This window comes from Gymnoscopelus microlampas (assembly GCF_963454915.1).
Source record: "Gymnoscopelus microlampas genome assembly, chromosome: 14".
Taxonomy (NCBI): domain Eukaryota; kingdom Metazoa; phylum Chordata; class Actinopteri; order Myctophiformes; family Myctophidae; genus Gymnoscopelus; species Gymnoscopelus microlampas.
In genome coordinates, this window is record NC_139951.1 from 42,103,208 (window position 1) to 42,123,713 (window position 20,506).

General features: G+C 42.0%; 2 protein-coding genes across 2 annotated transcripts in view; both read right to left on the reverse strand.

The window, feature by feature from the left end:
• Positions 1-2,371, reverse strand: part of timp2a (TIMP metallopeptidase inhibitor 2a) — a 23,056-nt gene extending 20,685 nt beyond the window's left edge. The window contains exon 1 of the mRNA XM_084078036.1: positions 1,870-2,371. Within this exon, the coding sequence (XP_083934162.1) occupies positions 1,870-1,999 (130 nt within the window). The 5' untranslated portion in view covers positions 2,000-2,371. The remainder of the gene's footprint in view (positions 1-1,869) is intronic.
• A 934-nt stretch (positions 2,372-3,305) lies between these two features.
• sfxn2 (sideroflexin 2) lies at positions 3,306-20,062 on the reverse strand. The gene is made up of 12 exons (XM_084077404.1): positions 19,972-20,062; positions 15,181-15,449; positions 14,164-14,334; positions 13,190-13,288; positions 12,745-12,820; positions 10,128-10,213; positions 8,681-8,741; positions 8,293-8,359; positions 8,072-8,121; positions 7,255-7,304; positions 7,090-7,137; positions 3,306-6,520 (listed from the first exon to the last, which is right to left on the reverse strand). Exons 2-12 carry the CDS (start codon positions 15,327-15,329, stop codon positions 6,421-6,423), a joined length of 957 nt encoding a protein of 318 aa, XP_083933530.1. The 5' UTR covers positions 15,330-15,449; positions 19,972-20,062; the 3' UTR covers positions 3,306-6,420.
• Between the last annotated feature and the right edge of the window lie 444 nt (positions 20,063-20,506).

Genomic DNA, 20,506 nt, shown 5'->3' on the forward strand with positions numbered 1-20,506 from the left:
CTGGCCCTCCGGTCCATGTTATCTCTGTGTCTCTCTCTCTCACTCTCTCTCTCTCTCTCTGTGTGTGCCACGTTGTCCTGTAAGGCCAGCCAGAAGCAGAGGAATGCTGAACCTAGCAGCTTTTTAATTCTTCTTTTAATTAAGTTTTAGGCTAATTGGATTTGGAGTTTAAATGATGACTAGAGTTTTTTTTATTGTCTTTGTTGTATGTTGTTTACACCGAGGCGGGAGGACCACTTTGGAAATAAGTGTTTTTTAAGTCATGCTTTTAAAGTGCTATCCTCTCTGGATGTCCTTGTCTCGTGTTATTGCTACAAGACTCTGTTGTTTTGAAGCCTGATCAAAATCTAATCAAAATACATTACGAGAGTACACAGTGATCCGTGTACTCTCGTCTATCTTGGACGTACAGATTAAACTACACGCTAGGTTTTTCCTTATTCATGCATATCAATGCATAATAGCACTTTGATGAATTGAATACCCAGGAGCACAATGGAAACAAGCCCCCTAGGGCTTTTTGTGTCGTTATCCTTTTAACAATAATGTAAACTGTAAAATCGTACCACTGTACTGTTTACAAACTGTTTATTAAGTATTCAATCAATCAAAAAAGCATCTGATCTTCAAGGAACCTGGATTTGAAAGCAGTTAATATTGTGTCTGTCTCCCTTAAAAAGGGATAGTTCACCCCCAAAATGACTTATTTTCTATCGATTACTCACCCCATGGAGACTTGAATTCGTGGAGATTTTTTTTGTCGCATTCCTAAGCCAATAATTTGATGCCCGGCGACGGCTGAAAGTGTCAACTTTGAGTCTCCTACCGGAGACATAAGCATCTTTCCGCCGGTCATCAAATTATTGGCTTAGGAATGCAACAAAAATCTCCATGAATTCAAGGCTTCATGGGGTGTGAAAATGATAGAAAATAAGTATTTTTTTGAGTGAACTATCCCTTTAACGTTCATCAATATTTTATTATTATTGTGCGTTCCAATGACAAACTGATGTCTCTCTCTCTCTCTCTCTCTCAACAGGATGTCAGGCCCACGTGACAATAATCTACCAGCCCTCCAACACCATTTGTAACTCTTGAGTGTGTGTGCAAATGGAACCAAATGGACCCTTACGGGTCCATTTGGTTCCATTTGCACACACACTCAAGAGTTATGGTGACACTCCAGATTTTACAGTGTGACTGAGAGAGGACCGCCCTGGCCTTGCAACATCCTTTAACAGTGGTTGCGTGGTTTGATGACTGTGATACGACATTATTTGAATGTAACCAGAGGTTAATTACAAACACGGAAGAGGAACAAAAAAATGTGCACAAGGAAGCAGCAGGTAAACAACAACAACAATAGTGTATGTGTGTGTGTGTGTGTGTGTGTGTGTGTGTGTGTGTGTGTGTGTGTGTGTGTGTGTGTGTGTGTGTGTGTGGGGGGGGGGGGGGGGGGGTGGTACTGCTGTGCTCATTACTGAAGGTGGTGGTAGAATAGGTGGGGGGAGGGTCCCTTGAGGGGGTTCCAGGGGGTCCTCAGTAAAATGTACTCTTTTTTTTTTGCCAATTCAAAATTAGCAGATCTACATAGATCTTCTACTTTCCGACCAATGTTGAAAATAAATATAATGTTAAAATAACATAACATATTTTTGGTCCCCCGGGCTCCTTGACAATTGAAAAGGTTTGAGAGTAACTAGATAATGCCTATAGTGACCACATAATAAAGATAATAAAGCCTATAAATACATTCATGCTCCACTACGTAGCACCCGAAAATAGCAGCCCTACCAGCTCCAGTGAGCTTGTAGATCTGCTATTCTCTATAGTCTTAATATAACGGTAATCATTGTCTCTTATACTCACCTACATCTGCGTTGCAGAACGCCTGTTGCGGATGGACGGGGGCGCAGCTGCAGGCTTCAGTCAGGTCCTCCACCCTCCACAGGACCACCAGCACCAGCACCGTGCACAGCATGTGACCCGAGGACCCCATGTTGAACAACCGTTCTTCTTCAATCCGTCCGGATTCTCCTATTAATAATAATCTCCTAGAATAATAAGCCTCTAAAAAAAATGCGTCGCAGCAAAGTCTCTCTCTCGCAGGGTCCAAGTGGATGTCTCTCTCCCTCTCTCTCTTCTCTAACGGTTATGGCAGTTACAATGTCAACAATATATCGGCTGCTTTTTTTTAGAGCTGATCTCAGCTCAGTTATGTCGGCTATAGATGTTTGCACACAGCAAGGAATATCAAGGAGCTTATTGTAGGACGATGTTAATGACGTCTGTACCTTCAAGAAAAGATGCGACGAAATGACGTAGTCTCTGGGTAGAAAGGCTGTATCCTCAGCGGTGTGACTGTAACTGACTGTTGTTATTCTCTGAGACCAAGGCGGTTTTATAATGACGCTGCCCCGCCCCCCGTCTCTAGACTCCTCCCACATCCCCTGGCTGGCTGTGTTGGAGAGGACCAGAGCCTTCTAGAGAGGACTATGGCCGCCAGGAGGCGCTAAATAAAACACCCAGTTGGTTACTGTTGCTTTTTGATTTATGGGTCAGTAGTAGGTCTGACTGTGACCCATTTACCACCAAATTATTATTATTATTTTTGGGGGGGGGGGGTCCCAAGATGATTAGCTAAATGTGCAACAGTGTTTTCTCACTGAACAGTAAACAAACCTAGTGTGTAGTTAGTACAGGGTATCTGCACATTTCTAAAGTTACAATTGAATGACTTTTAAGACCTTTTTAATACCAAATTGGCCAAATAGTCAAATATTATGTAAGAAAGAGGCTAACATCAACAACTACAATCTCACAACGCCTCGCACTGGGAGGTGTTGGGAGCTTGCAGATCGGATATTTTGATATTTTTAGACCATATCTGTGGAAACGAGTCAAACTAAGTGTAATGCCTACAATTCCAAGTGCTTGTCAGGGTGGGGGGTCCCAGTTCAAATATGATTATTTTGGTGCGGCCTGAACATTTTGGGATCCCTTGCCATATACGACAGTGGCCCCCTTAACTCTGACAAATGGAACCACAAGGGTCCCTTTGTACACTCTCATTAGTGACAGACCTGTAAAAGGTCCATTTGGAACCTCCTCAGGGAACCCTGAGGGTCCCTGGGCCCAACTTTGTGAACCACTGCCTTATGAAACTTTGTTGTTTTTCTTTTGCCATGTTATCTTAAAGGCATTCCTTAATCTTAAAACATTCACTCTTGAGTATAAACTTACAACGGTAATTTCAGTCATTTTGTGTTACTTATTTTATTACATCCAGTATTATCTTGCTACATTATTGTTGTAAGTCTTCTTATACGTCTTTTTGTGGAAGATGCCACAACATTTCACAGCTTGTAGCCGAAATAAAACCCCTTTCAATCTTCTACAAATAATATCAAGTCTATTATCATAATTTCTTTAAAGCTATTCTATAATCTTATTAGCCGTTTTGTGACTAAGCACATTTCACTAAAGGCATAATAATGAAGCACTGGCACAAAGTAAAGCTCAAGGTTTATTCCAGCATTATAACATTGTATATATTGTATAACATCATCACAGCATCATTTTCTGACTTGGAAAACCGTTGAGAGGCAATTCGATCTCACGGCAGCCTCCATTGTGCCTGAAGAGGGCAGTATCTCTCCATCTTTCTCCAGCCTATAAGGCTATGGCAGGACTATGCTGTCACAGCATACAAATTATTTCTTAAGACTTTGAAATGAATGATTCACCAGACGAGTGCATCTCAAACTTAATTTTTTAATTTCAAGGAACCCCCAGTTTGGTATTCATTAGACCTCAGACCCCTGACAGCGTACAAATGGAACCAAATAGATCCGTAAAGGGCCCATTTGGTTCCATTTTTAGACTGTCAAGAGTTACAGACCTATAAGAGTCCACTTGGTACCTAACTATCAATCATTATGCTGGGGACCCTCTTGGAATCCCCCTCGAGGACCCCTGGTCTTTGAAAACCACGGCACTGCACCACAAATGCCACATAAAACAATGCTTCAACAACCATTAGTCTTGTTTCACAGTAAACTCATTATCTGTTGAAACAGAAAACTGCAGCAGCACTGGCCCAGTCACTTAATATAGAAGGCACTGATTTGGAAAAGGAGACTTATGTTTATAAAGGCAAACGGAAACATCAATGGGCATAGTTTAAGAATCACAGTAAAGGGCCATGTCCACACAAAGTGTTTTTTTGAGCTGCCAGTGCCTGTCTTCCATGCATTTCTATGGTAAAGCGGAGCTGGTGCGCTCCTCTTCCCAATGCCGACCATCGCGCTTGAGCGCTCTCTATGCCCTGCGTTTCTTGGCGCAGCGACCTGGGCACTTCAAGGAGGAAAAAGTTCAACTTTTGGAGAGGAACGCCGGTCATTTGATCCTCCTGATTGTATGCGACAACCCGGTCATTTACAACCCGGCGGTGAACAGTTACAACAACCATGAGAAGTCTGTGTTTAAATTGTTTCAGCTAAAACATATGTGCTAATAATGCAGAAGAAAGGACGTTTGAGCAAAGAAATGGTTGATCGGTTAGAAGGTTACGGGTGTTAATAAACGCTGTGTGCGACATGGACATGATATCGTCTCTGTCGGGTGGAAACCTCATACGTCCAAAACTGTACATTTTCATGATTAAAATTCAAAAATAGTGTGACGCTGTAGTATGATCAAGTAGGGCGTTAATTTACGAAAAAACACAGAATATGGAGATAAGAGGTTTCTGCCCGACAACAACGATATCCAAAGCGCCCGACTCATCAATGGCTTTCTGTGGACACGGCCCCTAATGCCTAATGTATGCTCCGTTGTACGAGGGTGTTGCGCACTGAAAATAGCAGATATACAAGCTTTAAGATGTTCATAGACTGAAACCACTCCCTCAGCCAACTGTAGAGAGGTCCTGTTGAGAAATATCAAAATCTGTTGTGTTTTATACACTCAGAGCCTCGAACAAAGTAAATTGCGAAAAGGTTTGTGGTCGAGTTTTTGTTAGCTGTCAAAGTTGTAAACATGAAAGGTTCCAGAGAAGCTTTAAAATCTTTAATGTAAAAAACGATAAATCCTGTGGTTGGTTTCACAACAAGCGTCAAGCTGTGAACTTATAATATGTGCTATTTTTGGGACGCAACCCCGTCATACGACAAAGTATAAATTAGGCTTTGATAGGTGATAAGTGTTGCAGTTTAGCACCAAGCTGCTCTCTGGCAGAATTGAATATGGTGAATGATCCAGCAAAGCAATCCACTGTTCCTGAGGTAAGGTTTGGGTTCTCTGCAGGAGTACACAGTACACCCCCCCCTGGATAATTCCTCGCCGTCGGGGGGAAAACTTGTATGTCCAAAACCGTTACTTTTCAGAAAATGGAAAAAATAAGTTGTATTCCAATTGATAGGTTCAATATTTTTAAACCCCACAGTCACACTAAAATAGCTCATAACGTGATGCGTTGTGAGCTTGTAGATCAGCTATTTTTGCTAATACTCTTGTATCAAACGAAGTAGGGCATTCATTTATGTAAAAACATAAAAAGTTCAAATACAAGGTTTCTGCTTGACAGCGACGAAAACACTTTGTTTTTTGTTGAAGACAGTTGTTGGTTGACGACAGACCGTTGAATCCCACAACATGACAAGACTAACATGAACATTTTGAACTGTAACCACTTTAACCCTGGCTTCCCTATTTTGGGCATATCATCATAGGCAAAATCTTTCTAGGTGAACATTTGCACAAACTAAAAAGAAAATAATAAAAAAAAGAATAAATGTTTTGCGGCATGGCTCTGCAGGAGTCTAGCCGTCTAGAAGAAGGTCAGTCTGTCTGTCTGTGTGTGTTCAGAGCTAATATCGCAAACCGCTGGACTGATCAGCGGCTGTCTTGTGCACACTGCCAGTAGGCCACAGAAGTACCGCCCATAACTTTTTTCAAAAATGTTTTATACTTTTTTAAATGTTTAACTTAAATGTCATACTGGAAGTCAATGGGTTTCAGATTACATTGAAACCTTGATCAAATATTACGTCTTACATCATACATATATCACAGGGACGTCATACTGTAGATGAGTGACGTCACAGGCTGGCTGACAACTAACTCAGGAATCCACAATGGAGCCACGGCCTCTCTTTGTGGATCCCGATTCACATGATCTGATGATTTACTTTTTTCAATAATATTTGTTTCTAAAAACTCACAATTCATCGATGAAGGGCTTACAAGTGGTTAATTAATCATATACTGTAACCCCCTCAATCTATAATATATGTCTATATAAAAAAAGATAAACCGGTTTGTAACAATTTCACAATGTCTCCCAACAATTAAAAAAATAAAGGACCATTTACATGAGGACATCTGTGTGGTTTGGCATGCAGAGAAGGCTGATGGACTTCAGAGGCCTTTGTTGAAGTAGACATGTTGGACACGCTCTCCATACTGAGACATGATGGAGTCTCTTAACTCTGGCTCCAGCTTAGACACCGCCATGGAGCTGTGGGGAGAGAGAGAGAGAGAGAGAACAAAGACAGCATACATGGGTATGCAGAGACAGAGAGAAAGGAAATACAGAAAACATGCTCAGTCAGAACGTTTGGCAATTATAAATGGTTATGATGTCACCCTACTTGGTTAGAATTAGGTATGGAGTGATATGGACTAAATAAAATGTTCACTATGTTTTAACACCTCAGTACTGATATTGTGACAATATTGTAGGGATGACTTATTGGTGCGTTCAGAAACTATTTACAAAATGAAAATTTTGATCAATAACCATAAAGGCAAATAATAGAACCGCCAGAACGGTCAGGTAAGTTCAAACTTTAACTGATAGCCCAACCCTACTTGGGGTATGATGGAAAAGTCTTTCTGCTGTTATGTATGTATGTTTCTAAAACTAATACTTCATACGACCTTCAATCCGATTGGTCCCTGTATAAAATACTTGATAAACGCACACCTACTGTAGGGCTGCATAGAATGCATTCAACCTATGCATAAAGGTGGTGCAATATGCTGCAAATATGTGAGTGTATGAAAGTATTATGACAGGCTACTTACCATCTCTGAGGGAACAGCGAGCAGGCAGCAGGGACCATGAAGACCAGGCTGGAGAATTAAAACATCTTTAGTATAAACTGGAATCTCTTTCAAAAACACGTGATCTAAACATGCGGCCATGGTAATAAATGTGGTGAGGGAAAAGTTCATTAAAAAGCAACTTACAACCCTCCCACCAGCATCACTTGAATTGGTCCATGTAGAAATGTGATCCTCTGCCAAAGACACAGAAATGCTCGTTAACACACTCATTTACACATTCAAATTAAAGATGCAATCCGGAACTTATTTTAATGAATAAAACATTATTTGAACCAATATATACGGTAGAGTATGTTAATACAATATAACACAGATAGTACATCTACAGTGGAGGTCGTCTCCCTACTCTTCCATTGAGACATTTAGACCCTGGTCTACTTGTAGTAAGTAGACCAGACCACTGATTAGTACTGCCTGCAGCTCAACATCATCAGAACAATATCACCCCTTGACAAAAGGGGAGTCCATCTAGTCAGAGCGGTAGAACATTTGGTCTCCCAAGTAGGCTCTATACACAGCAGCCATATTGGGAATGAATTGGGTCCCTTCCTTACTTCCTTCACAGGTGTTACCAATGATACTAATTAAGGCTCTGTTCCATTTAGTGTGGCATAGTGGTTGTCTTCCTACCATAACTCTGAGAGTTACACACCCACCATAAAAGGGCCAACTGGGAACCAAAATGGAGTGTTTCTAGTGAGCCAACATGCACAATATCAGCACCCTGACCAGAAAGGAACAGAGCCTTCATTAGTATCATTGGTAACACCTGTGAAGGAAGTAAGAAGAGGCCCAATTTCTTTCCAATATGGCTGCTGTGCATAGAGCCTAGAGTGTGAAAATGGAACCAAATGGGCCCATAGATATCCATTATACAGTATATGAGATCCATAGGAATGGTAATAGTCTATAGTTTGAATACTTCATGTGAACGTCTCACCTGCATAAACTTATATTTCTCCAGCCTTTGCATCATAATGGGAAGGATAACTGGGGAAGGAAAGACGGAATGAGGTGAAAAGATTGATACATAGTGCTGTCCATCCATAATAACATTAATATCTCCAACAAACCACAGGAGACAGGATCCATTTTTGATACATGCTTGCATAGGAAAACATGATAATACTATATAAAATAAAATATATGAATTCTTCCTACTCATGCCCGGTGCAGCCATCGTGATCCTAGAGATGACCACTTGAGTGATGCCCTTAGCAGCTGCTTTCTACAGAGGGAACACAAATGTGGAGAAAATACATTTTGAGGCATTTCTTTTGGATATATTTCTGCTTATTATTAGACAGTACAATAAAGACAGACAAAAAGGAGCATGCATGTGTGAGTGTATGGGTGGAGGTAATGCACATTGTACAGCATTTTGGAAGGTGCTATAGAAAAGCACCATTTACCATAGCTAGATTCAAAGCCAAAAACATTAAAATGTACCACCCTTAAACTAGAGGCCCAAGTGGCTGAGTCACAATGGCGTCCACCCTTACGAATATGTTTTAAAAGTCACTAACCCCATCATATTTCAGCTGCTTACCTTAGATTGGCCCAATTTATTGCCATTCTCATCGGTCACAGCAATGCCATTCAGGATCTCCCTTAAGACAGATGTGAGAACGGGAGTTAGAAATGAAAAAGGACAGAGGAGGATCTAATATTCAGTCATTTCATCTCATTGATATTTGCTCTTTCTGCATTTGACTTAGAAAGCCTAATACTTCAGTAGTTGCTGTTGATCATGCACTAAAAGCAGAGTGTGTTACTTGCGTGCTGAGTCTGTGTAGGTATAATGTGTATATTATGTAATTATATGCATGTCAGTATATGCATGCATGTATGTACTGTATGTATTTATGTAAACAGATGTGCCATGAGGGGTGCTGTTGTTTAAGCATTTTTCAAGGTAAAATCCCAGGGGTATAAGCTTAGTGCTTCTCCCCATTCCTTTTTCGGACACTTAGACAATGCTGCAGTAGCAGCATGTGAATCTCTGGGAACTAACAAAATGTATTACACTTTTTATGTTATGTGTCCAATATCCGAAAATGAACTGAAGTGTAACCTTTGTGTGCTCAAACAATCAACAGACCAGGCCTCTTGTAAAATAACAAGACAAAGAACAACCTATAAAAAAATATACCAGTGAAAACTGTTAACGCGGGCAAGACTGCTGAAAATCATTTCCACAAAAGGCTCATACACACATTGACCTTTTATTGCTCATGCTCCAAATGTTCCAAAATAGCTCTGAACGCCGGCACTGGTGCCCTACAAACATTTATCGTAGGCAAGAGACAAACAACCTTTTGACCAGAAAAGACCTGACAAAGACCTTCTCAGGATGAGACATTGTTAGTCTTGTCTCTTGTCTGTAATAAATTTCTCCGGAGCACTAGCAGACAGCGTGTGCGTGGGCACAGTTTAGCACCGGAAAAAGCAAGCATTTTGGCTCGGAACAGCTTTTTTCAAAATGGCCACCAGAGATGTTGACATTTCAGCACACCTCTGCAATAAAATCCATGTGACACAAAGCAACTCCTGCCTGGTCTTACATTATTCTTGTGCTTTGCTAAAGGCAATGTGCAGACAAGCAGCCCATATCAGATTTTTGGCCTGAATCAGATTGGAATCAGATTGGTTTTATCAAGTCTGAACAGAAAAAGAAAAAAACACATGGAAACTGATTGTGAAGCACATCTGAACCACATTCCTAAGTGGTTTGAAATGTGATTCAAATCTGATTTCTAAAGATGTGTCTCACCATCTCAGTCTGGATACTTTGACACTGAAGCACGATGTATACTTCATCGTATGACGGTGTCACTCCTTGAAAATAGCCGTTCTACAGTACAAGCTCACAATGTGAAACGGTAGATCTGCCATTTTGAGATTAAGGTTGAGATTTGAGAATTAAATTTGCCTCCAGTCTTACAAACTTTACTTAACAAAGCCTAAAGCCCTGACTCTAGCCAAAGGGGACTCACTGTTGTCTCATCATTGGAATGTTGACGCAGTTGGCGGATGCCACCGCTGCGAAGGGGACCCAGCGTGCCACCAGGGGAGGGGCTTTCTGCAACCACAGGATGGATTCAAACAAAGCAAATCACAAGAGAAGAGAGAAAACATAGTTAAAATAGTTTTAAAATATTTGATCATTCAGCATGTCCTAATATAGATGAAATATGAACAGATCAAATGTTACAATAATACATGCGTTTTAAAGTAACTTGTATTGATCCCTGGGGGCCATTCAGGAATTTTAAAGCAAAATAATTTCATGTCAGTCAGACTCAAATTCAGTGTCATGATGAGTACACAACCGCAAATCATTTCTTATTACTTCATTATGTGAATATTTATCCTCTATTTAATTACACACAAATCATCATTCAAAACAGCAGCACTCTTTTGGAAAGACTACATCAACACTGTTTGTGCCCGACTGATAGATTAGTTTGGCCGATACATCGGACATTATTTGACTTTTTTGAGGACATCGGTATCGGCATGCGGTCGATGTGTCCTCATTTGAACCACTTTTAACTGTGTGTTAAAAGTTGTTAAAACAAGAACTCCAACGTCATCCCCCTGAGCACTGGGCTCTCCCCTGGGCTGTGTTCTGAGTCCACTGCCGTTCACCCTGACGACCCATGACTGCTGTGCTTATGGTTCAGTACCAAATCACATGGTGAAATACGCGGACAACACGACAGTCGTGGGCCTCATCATCAGGGACGACAACGAGAACGCCTACAGGGAGGAAGTGAGACAGTTGGTGGGCTGGTGCAACACACACACACACAACCTGGTCCTGAATGTCAACAAGACAAAAGAGATCATTGTTGACTTCAGACGGAACCAGCACAGCCACACACACACCACTCCTCATAAATGACACCGCAGTGGAGGTAGTGAGTAGCACCACACAAGTTCCTGAGGGTACGGGTCACGGACAGTCTGACATGGTCCTCAAATACGGCCTCTCTTGTAAAGAGAGCACAGAAACGCCTTTTCTTTCTACGCCGGATGAGAACAACATCAGGACAGACCCAACCCACTAGTGATGTGCGGGTCGGGTTTTTTCATGACCCGCCCCGCCCCGCCACGGAACCCAACCCGCCTCAACCCGCCCCGCGAACCCATTTATAAATCTATGGCTCAACCCGCCCCGCAACCCGCGGTGAAAAAATCATGAAGGAAAATAATCTTCAAGTATACACCCCAAGTGTATTCAAACTGTTTTATTGTTATTATTCTTATTCTTATTAGGAATAAAGACAAAACAAGAGCATGTGATTTTTTTTTTTTTTTGCGTGTGAGAGCAGCTGACCCGCTCACCCGCAGCCCGCATAATTTCCTCTGAAATCCTGACTCGACCCACCCGCGCCGCGGGTTACGGGTCGACCCGCTCATCACTACAACCCACCCACATCATGGAACCATGTTCACTCTGTTGCCCTCTGGCAAAAGGTTCCGCAGCATCCGGTGCAGAACAGACAGATTTTGCAAGAGTTTCTTTCACCAAGCCATCAGACTTGTGAACTGTAAAAAAGTGAAATAGTCCCCTATAAGCGCAATATCCCCCAACCTTTCTCCTATATGCTGCTGAGGACTCCTTGCTGTGCAATATTTCTGTCTCAATATGAACTGACTGTGATTGTATTTATTAGTGGTGATTTTAGTATTGTAGTATTTTAGCATTCTTTTAACTAGGAGTAGTTTCAGATTATAGTAAGCCAGTGGAACACAATTTCGTTCAATTATGCATTTCATGTATTATTGAATGACAATAAAGCTCTATATCTACCTATCTATGTTCCTATTTTGGAACTCATTATAGGTGTCAAAATCAGCAGATCTACAAGCTCACAAAGTGCGGCATGTTGTAAACTTGTAGATCAAGTTTACAACTTGATCTACAAGTTAACTCATTCACTGCCAGAATAAATAAATGAATCTTAAAGTTATAGGTGGTCTAGGACTATCAAAATTGTGATCTTTGCTAAAATCCCACGAACAGATCAAATCTTTCTACCACACCTATGAAGGTAAACTGTGGAGAGAAAGACGACTGATGATGATGATGATTGATCGTGACTTCTGCCAGCTGATTACTGCAGCCAGTAACTATTATTCATCTGTGGTATTGATTCACAATATAAGGGTCATTTTTTGGTAACAAGACAAAAACAGAAGAATGCACAGAAATACTGCCCACTGAGTGAATGACTAGGCTGTTCCAACTTCTGTTCACTCCTGACCTAATAACTGAGCCAACATAAACCCATACAATGACCTTTAAGTCATGCACTATGAGTGTGTGTGTGTGTGTGTGTGTGTGTGTGTGTGTGTGTGTGTGTGTGTGTGTGTGTGTGTGTGTGTGTGTGTGTGTGTGTGTGTGTGTGTGTGGATTAGAGTAGACATTTACAGATGAGATATAAAAGTGTTGTGCCCGTGTCGTGCAGCGAAAATAGCCGATCAGCTTTAAGATTAGTGTTAATAGGTTGTTTTTATGTCATTCATCATAAAACCACCGTCCTAAAATATTCATGTCCTCACAAGTATAGTAATACAAACGTGCGTGTATGTGTTACTTTTTACCTTTGTGTAGAGGTTAAGTCCCACTGCTGTTGCTAAGGCTGTGCTGGTTGCCGTAGCATACGCTACTCCAATCTGCCTACGATGAAAAAAAAAAACACAATTAATTATATATTTCAGTATATGTCAGTTCTGTGGTTCTCCATTTTCATATATACATTATATTATAATGAACAATATGAAACATCAATACGTTGAAAATATCCTCATCTTAATGTGTCTTTCCAACAACGTAATGAAAAATACCCTAAATCAGTTCAAATGTCTCTGGAATTTCCAGACAGTGTTGTGCAGAAATCTGTTTCATCTCAAAGAGACCATTACTTGGCCAATATCATACTTAAATCCATATAAAATCGGCCTGCACTGGTGCATTTTGAATGTTTCTTTCAACCAGCTGCATTCTGCTCTTGATGTAAGCAGTGGGATGGAGAACACAGGCTCTTACTTGGGAGTGATGGGAGAGGCAGCGTTACGGTTGGTGTAGTTAACCAGAGCATTGAAGGACTGATTCACCCACTGCCAGAACACCACCGCAGGGACTGTCCTACAGAGACACAGGGAGACAGAAAGACAGAGAGAGTGAGGTGAGGGGGTTAAACACTAAACAATTTCACTGTTAAAAAACTGGGTTTTAAAGAGCAACTAGGGGCCGCTAGGGCCTGGGTGGCTTTTAGACTCTTAGGAGATGATTACACGAGACACATTACTATAAAAAGGCACAGATGCTTCAGAAACGCCTTGGTAAAAAAAAGGGTCTGTGACAGCCTTGGATGTGTTTGTTGGCAGAAAGTGTAGCAGTAGTGGCTCAGAGCATCTGCCTGAAGACCACAAGTCTAATATCTCCTCCAGTCAAGGGGTCAAATTCCCCTTTAGGCTAATGGTTAAGATATTGGCTTTCCACATGGGAGACCCGGGTTCGAACCCCAGGTCGTTACACAAGCACTAACACTGTACTTAGCACTCTTGGTTAAACGCATTTGATGAGACATCAAATGCGACTCAATTCCTCGCATTGACACGTAGAGAATGTTTTAACTTTTATGCACATCTAGAAAAACACTAGAAAAAACGTGTGACACAGCGCAAGAGAGGAGCGCACGCCTGGTGCACTGTACCATAGGAAAAGTGGCTTTGCTGGCGACACGTTTGTAGTTGCACGTCTCGATGTGATCGCCCCCTTAGGCCTCTAGTTTTACGTGGTAAACAACATTTATCGACAGTACAATTGAAGCTTGTAAAATGTTTGAAAGATTTTCAAAGATTACGCCTATAATGACACGCCCTAATTAGGGATGCCAGTTTGAAAGTGATTTAAAAAATAATCGGGACACATCGGCCGCATACTGACGTCATGAGAAAGATCTAATAAGGCCCTAAATACGACATTGAGGGTCGGCCACAGTAAAAACACGGGTGTACCGGTAGAACTGCAGCATGAAGCCAGTGATGGCCATCCCTCCGGGGACCTGGAAGGACATGCGACCGATGAGGTTCATGCGGTCTCCTGTGTCTGGGTGGAAGGCCGAGTCGTACAGCTTCTTGGCGTAGTGGAGCTGTTCCTCTGTGGTGCCTGGGGGAACGGAGCCCGCCCTGCACACAACCGTTCAACACACACACACACACACACACACACACACACACACACACACACACACACACACACACACACACACACACACACACACACACACACACACACACACACACACACACACACACACACACACACAATACTTGTGAGGATATCAACATTTCAGGACGGCAATTTTATGAGTGTCATTTTTGTAATAACTTATTATAATAATTTTTAACAGTAAGCCTAAAGCCGAAAAAATGCAGATCTACAAGCTCAGAACGTGTTGCAGCTTGTAGATCAGCCATTTCTTGATGCACGACACACAAGTTAAACATAAATCATGATTAACTCTAATTCCAACCCCCCTAAACTCTAAATGTCCAATCCTAATCTGAATCTTGTCCTAAACGTATCTCTAAAAATATATATTTACCATAAAAAACACTTTTTTTTCCAGTCAATGTCATTTCTGTGTATATTGTTAAGTTATTTGTTATTATCTGCCATGTGCAATTTTGTGTTGCAATTTCATGATGGTGAAAAACATGACAAAACTGTTGGTCTGTCCTTCCTTAGGATGGAAACTACTCTGTAACTAATCACTGAGACAACATTGAAGACACTAATGGGTGATTTATACTTAGTCGCGTGCCAGACAGTGTCACGCACCAAAAATAATGTCACGCTGACACAAATCGAACTAGTAGATCTGCTGCTTTCGGTGCACAACACCAGTGCACAAACAAGTATAACGGGCCCTCTAGACTCGCATGATGAAATAGCTGTCAGTAACAGGTGACACGTGGTTAACGACACTGGAAGCAAACATGTTGTTAAGTAGGTCTGTGTGAGTTTTGTACCTGCAGCTCTCTACCAGGGCTTTGGCCTCGTCTAGGCGTGCGTCGGGCAGGGCCACCGTTCTCCAGTCAGTGATGTTGGCAAAGTGTTTCAGTCGGCCCATGAACGTGGACTGGTCCCATCGTGGTGCGTCAATGTCAAATGAACTCATGGTGGCTCCTTTAATGTCCTTTACAGTCTAACTAATGATAATGAAGCTCAATATAGTCGAGCGGTCCGGGCCCTGTAGGGTAGCCTCTGTTAAGTCCTGCTCAACTGCTATGATCCCCGCCTGAAGAGAGAGAGAAAAAAATAAGCATAGTTATGCCATTATTACAAATACAACAAAGAGGCTGTGGGTGTTGGAACTTGTAAAAAGGAAATTCTTCAAATTGTAATCGCTTTCAACAACCCAAACACAAAGTATCAGAATTCTTTGAACAGCATGTCCCCCCCCCCCCCCCCCCCCCCCCATGTCCCCCCCCCCTCCAGCGACTAACTAACTAATCCCTCTGCTGCTGTCCCTGGTTCAACCCCCTAACCAGTCTAGTCTGGTTTAATAGATGTTTAACTAGAGAGGCCTGAGGTATGGCACCTTTTAACCCTTTAAGACCTGGACGCATCTGTGTCATTTTTAGATTTGAGCCAAAAAAGCATTATTTTACACTTTGGCTATTCAAAAATAGCAGATCTACAAGCTACATTTTACACTTTGGCTATTCAAAAATAGCAGATCTACAAGCTCATAGCGTGGCACAGAGTGCCGCACTATGAGCTTGTAGATCTGCTATTTTTGAGAAATCGTGAAAATTTGTGTAAATCTTTGAATATGTATTTTTTAAGGCGAACATTTGTAACTCAAATCTTTGCTTCTGGGGGTCCCTGGAACAACATATTTAGAGATGGGGATCCGCGGCCAAATACATATACATTTTGGGGTCCTTGACGTGAAAAAGTTTGAGAACCACTGACATAGTAACATACGTCTTTTAAAAAACAGTTAGGATTTAGAAGACATTTTGTATAATCCTCAGGTCTTTTAACTCGCCTGTTGAACTGATGATCGGCTGATTGTTTGACCAGATCCAAAGCCACTAAGAGAATATGCTTTAGGCTGTGGAAACCAACTGTTGATGAATTGTATTGGTGCTTATCTCTCTGGAAGGAGCTAATGTCTCGCTGGGTTGCTGATGGAACTCCACTTAACCAAGGGCCTTGTCGAGCCTTTTTATACTGTTGGCTGCGGCCCTAACGTCACTGCGATGATGTCAGGTAGTGTCAGGCATCTCCATATATGGAGCGGCCTATGTCAGTTATGCCCAAATCTGGGACTATGATGTCACAGTCCTGGACGTTTCGGTTATCTCCATACATGGGAGTTCCGGGAGGGGTTCTCTGATGTCAGAGCTAGGCATGCCAGGTATCTCCATGTATAGCCGTCTAGGAGAGTCTATGACGTCAGACTTGGGGAGGTTGATTGTCTCCATCTATGGGGATCTCCATATATGGGAAGGTTAGGATCGAATAGGTGTCACTAAAGGTCGGGACTGAGAAAGTCATTCATCTATGGCCAATACGGGCAAATATGCCCTGAATGTTCTTTACATCGCCCATGCCTGTATCTATGGGCTTACTGACCGACTTGACTGACCGTGTGTGTGTGTGTGTGTGTGTGTGTGTGTGTGTGTGTGTGTGTGTGTGTGTGTGTGTGTGTGTGTGTGTGTGTGTGTGTGTGTGTGTGTGTGTGTGTGTGTGTGTGTGTGTGTGTGTGTGTGTGTGTGTGTGTGTGTGTGCAACGTCTAAGAACTTAGGCTAAGTTGTGACACAATAAACACACAAAAGGCCCCTGTTGACCCCTCCCACCGCCCAAATTCTCAAGGGAGAAATTAGCTTTTATAATCATTGCCTAACATTTCATCTACCAGTTTATAGGCCCACAGGCTCACAGCTTGATCTGCGAGACCACGGCATTCCTTTCTCCACTGACTAAATAGCCACAAAGAAACAACAGCTGGCCTGGCTGCAGAAACACAGTGCGTTGCTACATTACAGCTGTATCTGCCCAGTCTGTACATAGCAGCCTCCTGATTCACCTGTGGTAATGGAACTCTATACTGTTTCAACCACCAGCAGCCCAAATGTACCCTTACCGTTCTGAAACTGTGTAGTGTAGTTTAGTTCAGTGCTTCTCAACCATTTTTTTATTTTGAGGACTACCAGTTTGATATCGTTGCTGTCGGACAGAAACCTCTTATCTCCACGAACATTTTTTGTGTTTTTGTTAGTAATCAATGCCCTACTTCATCACACTACACTACAGCGTCACAAAAAATATCAAAAATAGCAGATCTACAAGCTCGAAACGTGGGCTTGTCGATCTGCTACTTTTGTTATTTTTTTTATTTGAATGCTGAAAAAAAGTAACAGTTTTCGACATATGAGCTTTCCACCCGACAGAGACGATATGCATTATGCCACAGACTCCCAAATGATACAACACGGGTGACTCTCTGGGTTACAGGCCCGTAAGGGTCTCCATTTGGACCTTTATACAGTCTATGATTTGGACCCCTGGTAGGCCTTGAACAATGTACAGCACAATGCACTGATAGTCTTTTTGCACCTTAATGTCGAATATCATGTACAATATACCTGCTGCTATGTCCATGCACCTTATAAGAACTCGCTCCAAAACATGCTTGCCCCGGGTTAAATCTGGCGACCTCGGAACGGTCGCCACTCACTCAGGTATTCCTAAACGTAACCTCAGTAAAACAAATATATGTCTGAACCTAAACCTTATTCCTAAATGTAACCTCAGTAAAAACTATGCTTAAACCTAACCTTATTCCTAAACGTAACCTCAGTAAAACTACGCCTATAAACCTAACCTTATTCCTAAACGTATAACCTCAGTAAAACTATGTCTAACCCTAAACGTATTCCTAACCTTAACCTCAGTACAAACAAATACAAGACACGCTGGGGGTGACTGGTCCACGAAAAATAATGAGGGTGGTGTGTTTTGTGACGAGCATTCCGGTTACCACTGTAACAGCTGGATATGTACTGCATTGTAGATATGTTTTTTCTCTCTGTTTGATCTCCAATGCTGCCAGATCAGGGGAAAGAAGTGGGAACGAGATCAGGAGGTTCAGTCTAGCGTAAACCTAGCCTGAACCTTGGCCTGGCATGCCATGGCCTGGGCTGGCCTGGGCTAGCTGATACTGGGTTGGGTGCAGCTGCAGCTGGAGCTGTTTGTTTACAAAAGCCTGGTCAAGGTCTGTGGCAGCATGGGGAACATTGGACACAAGCCAGCTTTGTAAAAAAATGGCCTTCATAGTGTCAAGACAATATGATTATTAACACATTTATGATTGAATAATGTGCATGGGTGAATACATGCAAACGATTAATGAATTTACTATTGCTGAATAGTGTTAAAAGGGTGGGGAAAAGGGTGGGGAGGGGGCATGGTGACGAGGAGTAGCCTTCTAGAGAGGTTTTAGGTTACACTTTGAGAATGAGGGGCTGGTTCTTTTAATCATGCAGTCCCAAAGCTTGACAAACTGGATCTAAACGCATGCACAGTCGCACACACGTGGGTTAAAGGAAGCAAGAAGTAACATAGCAGCTGCAGTCCTACAGCATATGCATACATGACCTGAACTGACCAATCTAAAATCACTTGGATTACCTGGACCTTGAGAGGTGATTGGTCGAATATGGGTCTACACACTCTAGAGCAGTGGTTCTCAAACCTCTTCATTTCAAGGTTCCCCCATAACTCTGAGAGTGTACAAATGTAACCAAATGGACCCTTTAAGGGTCCATTTGGTTCCATGTGTACACTCTCAAAGTAAGGGTGCATGGAATGCTGAGGGTCCCTGGACCCCACTTTGAGAACCACTTCTCTCTAGTCTACAGTATATAGGATGGCATGCTGGCATCATCATCACCCTTGCAGCTAGCCATGGATCACATAACGCTCGTCTGTCACGACCGTCATGGATGAACTTCATCCTGGTGTTTGCAATTTCTCCATTTACAGCCCGTACATCTACATAAACGTTCAGATTTCAAATATAAAGTGCTTACCCCTTGGCCACGGATGTTACAATTCTACCCGGGTGGGTATAAGTACCCGTATAATCCATATTGTTCAATAAAAAGCATTTTAATCCGATTGGTGGCCATTTTCTCATAGAGTTATAATGTATCAAAGTGCAATACACCTCCCAACCGATAGGGTCACAGTCGAAAGCATATGGCAAAAATTCGGAGAATATGGCCACCAATCGGATTAAAATGCTTTTTATTGAACAATACGGAACATACAAGTACTTCTGATGGCCCGAACATAATTTTAACATCCGTGGCCATGGGGTAAGCACTTTATATTAGAAATCTGAACGTTAATGTAGATGTACGGGCCGTAAATGAAGAAAGTACAAACACCAGGTTGAAGTTCATCCATGACAGCCATGTTTCAGGTCTACATTGCAGCAAGCACTACACCACAACAACAGTCCTCTCATCACACCCACTCTGATCAACGTGTGTTAGTCATTTAAACCATTGGTTCTCTTATGGGGGTCCCTGGCATATCTTTTGAAATGGGGGGCTAATAAGTGTCAATTTGGGGGTCCGTGACATGAAAAAAACACAAGCAGCAAAGAGTGATGCAACTTAGGAGCCAAGTTACTCGTATAGCAGCTGTGCTGCTGCTCTGCAATAATAATGACATTATAAACCCCGCACCACAAGATATTATGGATGTATTAGCGGCTGAAACAAAATAAATAAATACGCACCTTTCCTAGGATTGCTTGAGTAGTATACAGGGAGGATAAGGCTGTCAAGTAATATCACATTCGGCCGTGTGGCGTGTGGCACTGCACCGCGTCACCAGCAGTGTTGCCAGATTCGGCGAGAGAAACAAGCAACCAGGTCTACGAAAACAAGCCCAAAACATATAGGCCACATGAGATTAGACATGAGAAAATAGCATAACGTGAAAAAAAAACAAGCTCGTAGCTTGTGGATCTGCTATTTTCTAAAAACTTTTTAAATATATTTTTAACATTTTAAACACACACATCTTGTATGAGGTTCCCTGGGACAAAATATGTTCAGATGGGGGTCTGTTGTTGACAAATACAAATTAATTTGGGGGTCCTTCACATGATAATAATTGAGAAACACTGGTTTAAACAACAGGCCCAACCAAGCCTAATAAAATAAGCAACTACACTTTAGAAACACGCCCCCCAAAAACACAATATTTACAAGCAACTATACAGAAAAACAAGTCCAAAGTAGCTTATAATAAGGAGACATGGCAACACT

Coding starts and splice junctions, on each gene's coding strand:
- sfxn2 (XM_084077404.1), bottom strand. CDS start 15,329: ATGAGTTCATTTGACATTGACGCACCACGATGGGACCAGTCCACGTTC. Junction 12,821..13,189: donor GCCTCTCCCATCACTCCCAA/GTAAGAGCCTGT, acceptor TTTTCATCGTAG/GCAGATTGGAGTAGCGTATG. Junction 8,122..8,292: donor GATGGCTGCACCGGGCATGA/GTAGGAAGAATT, acceptor TTCCTTCCCCAG/TTATCCTTCCCATTATGATG.